Raw genomic sequence first — 6,000 nt, forward strand, 5'->3', positions numbered from 1 at the left:
CAGGGCATAAGGAGAATCCCTGAGATCAGCAGCTCTTTTGTTCTTTGCTAGTGGAGCCTCAGCCATGGGAAGGCCAGGCCCTTTCAGGAGCAGGCATGGGGACAATATTATTAGAGAAAGGAAGAAGGTGAGGTAGAAATAACATGAGTTTGGCCATACCACTGCCCAGGCTCAGATGCCTGACGTGTGTGCAGGTGCCTGAAAATGCAGTGTCTTGCTCCAAGGTCACACTCTCTGAGCTGCAGGATGCCACCAGCTAGTTCCTGCTCTGTGTGGAAGTCCTCTGCTCATGTAGAAACCTACTGCTAGGAAGGGGATCCTGGGTGACTTCTGTGGGTCAGGGACCACTGCTGGTTCCTGGAGGGCTGTCACCATTCCTGGAGGAAGAATGTTTTCCTGTTGGGAAGGGTGAAGGTGCTGCAGGACGTGCAGCAGCCAGGGCTGTTCATGGTGGCTGCAGGTGGGACAGTGAGCACCCAGGGCTCACAGCTGTGAGGCAGGGAGCTGGGAGCTGGGGATCTGAGGCTCCTTGTCAGGCACATTGGGTGTTGAAAGGGCTCACTGCCACTGGGACTGACCCATGGCTTCCCTTCCAGGTGTCAGAGCTGAGGCAGCAGCTGCGGATACGAGGGCTGCCAGTGTCAGGTACCAAGACGGCGCTGATGGAGCGGCTGCGGCCCTTCCAGGAGTGCGGCAGCAGCGCGGTGCCCAACTTCAGTGAGATCACCACTGTCACCTTCCCCGTCACTCCAACGAGCACCCTGCCGGGTTACCAGTCCCAGTCCTCCACCAGCATGTTGTCAAATGGCTTCTACCACTTTGGCAGCACCAGCTCCACCCCACCCATCTCTCCAGCCTCCTCCGACCTCTCGGTGAGCGGTTCCCTGCCAGACACGTTCAACGACGGCCCCGTGGCCTCCCCACAGTTTGGGCTGCAGCCATCCCCTGTCCATGGCAGCGCTGAAGAGAGCCTCATGAGCAGCATGAACGGAGGCAGCATCCAGCTGGAGCTGGAAGGGATCGACACAGAGAAAGACAAGATGCTGGTGGAGAAGCAGAAGGTCATCAATGAACTGACGTGGAAGCTGCAGCAGGAGCAGAGGCAGGTGGAGGAGCTACGGATGCAGCTCCAGAAGAGAAAGAGAAGCAACGGCCTGGAGGAGAAGCAGCAGCCCACCCAGCATTTCTTTGGTGTCCCCATCAAGCAAGAGAACGTGGTGTCCAGCTGCCCCTTTGCGTCCAAACAAACCGCCCTGAAAGGCCAAGCCAGCGGCTCAGAGAAGCTGAGTAACTGCGGGGTGCCACAGCTGCCCCACATCGTCAACAGCCACTGCCTGGAGCCCGCAGGGCAGAGCAGCATCACCTCCTCCACATTCCTGAGCCCACAGTGCTCCCCCCAGCACTCCCCGCTGGGGGCTGCCAAGAGCCCCCAGCACATCAGTCTGCCGCCGTCCCCCAACAGCCACTATCTCCTCTCCGTGTCCCCCGGCTCGCAGGCAGAGGGGCGCAGCGGGTCCCCGCAGGGCAGCAGCTGCCTCCGCACAGCGCCGGTGAGTGGAGCGGCCCGGGCAGCGCCGGGCAGCGCCGGGCAGCTGCTGTGTGGGCAGCTGGTGTGTGGGCAGCTGGTGTGTGGGCAGCTGGTGTCTGTGGGCAGCTGGTCTGTGGGCAGCTGGTGTCTGTGGGCAGGCAGACAGCCCAGCTTGAGTCCTTCCCTGTCAGCCTGGGACTGAGGGCACCCAGGGTGGGTACCCAGGGGGCTGGAGCAGCACGTGGGGCAGAGTGGCCCCGCTGGGCAGCAGGTTGGAGGCTGATGGCAGCGCAGTGTCCGTGGCAGGGCATAGCCTGGGGACCCCTGCTGCCACCACACCCTGCCTGGGGTGATCACAGCACAGCTCCCATGGAGCACTAGCACAGCTCCTTCTGCCCTGGGGCACCCTGGCACAGCTCCCCTCTTCCCCAGGGGACCCCAGCACAGCGCTCTGCCCCTGGGTGAGCACTGGCAAAGTTCCCTCTGTCCTGGGAGAGTCCTGGCACAGCATCCTCTTCCCTGGGGAGACCTGGCACAGCTCCCTCTGCCCCTGGTTAAGCACTGGCACGGCTCCTTCTGCCCCAGAGGAGTCCTGGCACAGCTCCCTCTGCCCTGGGGGAGCGTTGGCACAGCTACTTCTGCCGTAAAAGAGCCCTAATTCAGCTGCCTCTCCCCTCAGGGGGAGGCCCTGGCACAGCTTGCTGTGCCCCTGGGGGAGTCCTGGCAGAGCTCCCCCTGCCCCACGGAGCCCTGGCACAGCTCCCTCCACCTTGGGGAAGCCCTGGCACAGCTCCCTCTGCTCCATGGGAGCCTGGCAAAGCCCTGTCTGCAGTGGGGAAGCACAGGCACGATCCCTCTGCCCCTGGGAGAGCCCTGTGCAGGGCTCCTCAGCATCTTGCTGAGCCACAGCAGCTCCCAGCAGTGTGTGAGGGATCTTTACCACTGGATTGAAGGGGGGCAGTTACCCTGGCCATATGGGAGATAGAGCAGGGCACAGGGGAAGCCTTGGTGCTGACCTGGCAGTGACTCTTGAGTGTCCTTCCCTGGGCTCTGTGAGATGTCAGGCAGTGATGGAGAGGGTCCCCAGCAGAGGTGCTGGGGCACAGCTGGCAGCTGGGAAGCTCAGAGCTTGGCTGGTGGAGCCAGTCTGCCTCCCTGTCTCCTGCCCAGAGGCTTTTGTCTGAGTTTATTTGCCCCAGAGAATCCTGAGTTTCCCTGGCACCACCCTGCTCTGAGCAGGAGTGAAGGAGAGCTGAGCCTCCCAGCGCTGCATTGACTCAGTTTCCCTGTATCTCCCCCATGCAGATGGCTACCCAGGCAGGTCAAAAGTTTTCTATTCCACCCCCAAGTTTTTGTCAGTCAAACCAAGCCCTCTCAGAGGGAAAGCAGCCTCCACCCTATGAGGATGCAGTGAAGCAGGTAACTGCATGGTTTTTACTTCCTACAGGGCCAGGCCTGCACAGGGGGTTGTTCTTCTCTTGGGGTTCCTGTAACCCACCCCCAGGAGTCACAGCCTGTTAGGGGGTCTCTGGGCAGAGCTGGCCTGTTTCCACTGGGAATGGGCTTTCCTGGAAGGGCTGCTCTCTGAATGCCTGCCACCAGCAGCCAGGCACCACGCTGGATGGGGTAACACCTTCCCTGCTGATGTGAGGCCACCCTGGGGTGCTGACAGCCCTCACAGACATCCCAGGACTCGGGGGTACTCTCTCTGGGGTGCTCAGTGCTGTGTGTGAAACACTCTCAAGCATCTTAAGCAAGATGCCCCATCCCTGGGGGTGTTCAAGGCCAGGTTGGATGGGGCCCTGGGCAACCTTGTGTAGCTCCAGGGCTGGAGGTTGGTGTCCCTGCCTGTGGCAGGGGGTTGGAGCTCTGGGACCCTTGGGGTCCCTCCCAGCCCAAACCAGTCTATGATTCTGTGATTCCCAAGTCACCAGGAAACCTCACCTTCCCTCTGCCCCGTGACATCTGCCTCCCTTGGCCCTGTCCTGGAGGGCTGTCTCCATCACCCAGGAACCCCTTACTCCTTGTGAGGGTCTGTCAGCAGCCTCAGAGCTGGTCAGGATGGTGCCTCTAGGAAAAGGGAGCGATGCTGCTGGCAGTGCTGAAGCTGGGCTCGTGCTGGCTGGCAGGGAGGTGTGCAGAGAGTCCTTCCAGTCTCCAGAGGCAGGAGGATGAGGATGTGTTGCCCCAGGGAGTGCAGGGAGGCCCATGTGGGTGCAAGGTGCTGGGTCCACAGTCAGTGTGTCCTGATGGCCCCGGGAAGAGGCAGTTTGTGGTGGCCACTGAGCAGGGGGTGGGTTGGCACCCGGGTGACCTGTCCCTGTGCTCCCTGGACCCGCCACGCTTGTCGCAGGGCGCTGCAGCGCTGCCCGAAAGCCCCTGCCCGCCCCTGCCCCGGCGTGGGGCCGCCCCTGCCGCGGGGACAAGGCTGGCGGGGGGTGGGGAGCCCCGGGCCGCCCCCCCTAACGCCCTCTGCTCTCCTCTTTGTCCTTTGCTGCAGCAGATGACACGAAGTCAGCAGATGGACGAGCTCCTGGACGTGCTGATTGAGAGCGGAGGTATGACCCGCGCCCCTGCCCCCCAGGGCCGCCCCCCAAGCCGGCGTCGGTCCCCGGGGCTCCCCGTGCACCCCGGCAGGGCTGCCTGGGCTCTGCGCACCGTCCCTTTGCCCTCCCTGTGCCAGCAGCCCCTGAGAAGGGACCCAGAGGCACCCTGGCCCCTCCTGGAGCCGCCTTCTGCCCGTGCAGAGCTGCTGGGGTCATGCTGGGATGCTCAACACCTACACGGGCTGCACGGAGAGGGGGGGCACAGCCCTGTGCCAGCACCCCCCAGTCTGACCAGTGACGCCAGTGCCACCTCCCCGTGCAGAGCGCTGCCTGTGCCCGGCCCCGTGGCCAGTGCCCGGCCCCTTGGGGACAGCTGCCAGTGCCCGTGGCCTGGGGACCGTGTCCAGATCCAGGGGAGCTGAGGGGCAGAAGCTGCCCCCAGGTTGGGGGGTGGGCAGTGCCGGGGGGCTGAGGGGGGAGCGGGTCCAGAAGCCCAGCTCGGGGGGACTGCGTGGTGCCCCCTGTGCCCGGCGGTGCTGGGCGCTACCGGAGCCCCTCACCCCCCTCTTGTTTGTTGGCAGAGATGCCGGCCAACGCCAAGGAGGATCGGTCCTGCCTCCAGAAGGTGCCGCAGATCACGGTGTCCGCCGGGGGCTCCGGCGCCGCCCTCCCGAAGCCGCCCGCGCCCTTCGAGCCGGCGCCCCCCGCGCAGCCGCTGCCGTTCGAGCACTGCCCGGGCTCCGACCCCCCGCTGGAGCTGCTGCTGAGCGCACACAGCCCCCTGGGCAGGGCCGGAGACATCGCCCTGCTCAAGATGGGCGGGGAGGAGCCCCACTTCGAGGGGATGATGGAGAGCTTCTCCAGCAAAGCCGCGGACGAACTGCTCGCCTCCCAGGAGATGTTACAGACTCCCCTGTCCCCCATGGAGACCCAGCTCTCCCCCTCCCCTGCCGAGGGCTCCGCTCTGCAGATGAGCTTCACCGAGTCTCCCTGGGAAACCATGGAGTGGCTGGACCTCACCCCCCCCAGCTCGGCCTCGGGGTTTGGCTCGCTCACCCCCGTGGGGCCCAGCATCTTCAACATCGATTTCCTGGATGTGACCGACCTCAACCTCAACGCCAGCATGGACCTGCACCTGCAGCAGTGGTGAGAGCAGCGTGCTGGGGCAGGGTGCTCAGCAGCCAGCACCGTGTCTCTGTCACGCCAGGGAACACACAGGGCCCGTCTGCCATCGTGTCCAGGGGAAGCTGGAGCCTGTTTCCCAGCAGATAAACTCTCCTGGGTCCCCAGCTGCTGCAGATGGGCAGCACAGCAGCTCTGGTGCTTTGGTTTCCCTCCATCGCCGTGTCCCCGCAGAGGACACCGGTGCCTTCAACGCCACTTCAGATGGACAAGAACTTCAGTCTTATTTCTTTTGCCTCCCCCCAGCCCTGCCAGGTTTAGCAGCCAGTCTCATGAGAACTGGAGCAGCTCATGACATAACTGTGTGGTGAGGAGCCCTCACCTGGGTGGCAATGGGAAATCATGGAGAGAGGAGCCCGTTGCAGCCCCCTCCTCTACTCCCCACACCCCCCATCCCCACCCCCAGCCCTGCAGGCAGCCCTGCTGGGCTCCCCTGGCTGTGCCCAGCACAGGGGCTGAGGAGCAGGGGGCTTCCTGCAGCCAGGCCCCCCTGGTTCCTCCCTCCTGCCCCTGAAGCTGCTCAGCCCCTGCCCAGCTCTGCTCCAGGTGGATGAGAGATGGAGACCACCCTGTTCCTGGTGGCACCTTGTCATGACCTCACGGTGCCTGGGGGGCTGAGAGCTGGTGTCCCACCCCAGCTGCAGTCTGGACTGACCCAGGCTGAACCTGTGAGCGTGGGGCAGAGCTCTGGGTGTTGGAGGCAGCTGCTCAGGCTGTGGGTCCAGGCGTGGAAGGGACGTGTCA

The 6,000-nt window shown here is 64.0% G+C and overlaps 1 protein-coding gene across 1 annotated transcript in view; it reads left to right on the forward strand.

Moving 5' to 3' along the window:
• MYOCD (myocardin) overlaps positions 1 to 5,224 on the forward strand; it is a gene marked incomplete at both ends in the record, with an annotated part of 85,102 nt that extends 79,878 nt beyond the window's left edge. The window contains 4 exons of the mRNA XM_084273552.1: positions 597 to 1,550; positions 2,834 to 2,947; positions 4,029 to 4,086; positions 4,656 to 5,224. Of these exons, the coding sequence (XP_084129678.1) occupies positions 597 to 1,550; positions 2,834 to 2,947; positions 4,029 to 4,086; positions 4,656 to 5,224 (1,695 nt within the window). The remainder of the gene's footprint in view (positions 1 to 596; positions 1,551 to 2,833; positions 2,948 to 4,028; positions 4,087 to 4,655) is intronic.
• Positions 5,225 to 6,000: the final 776 nt, after the last annotated feature.

The sequence above is a fragment of the Gallinula chloropus genome, assembly GCF_964237585.1.
Source record: "Gallinula chloropus genome assembly, chromosome: 20".
Lineage (NCBI taxonomy): Eukaryota > Metazoa > Chordata > Aves > Gruiformes > Rallidae > Gallinula > Gallinula chloropus.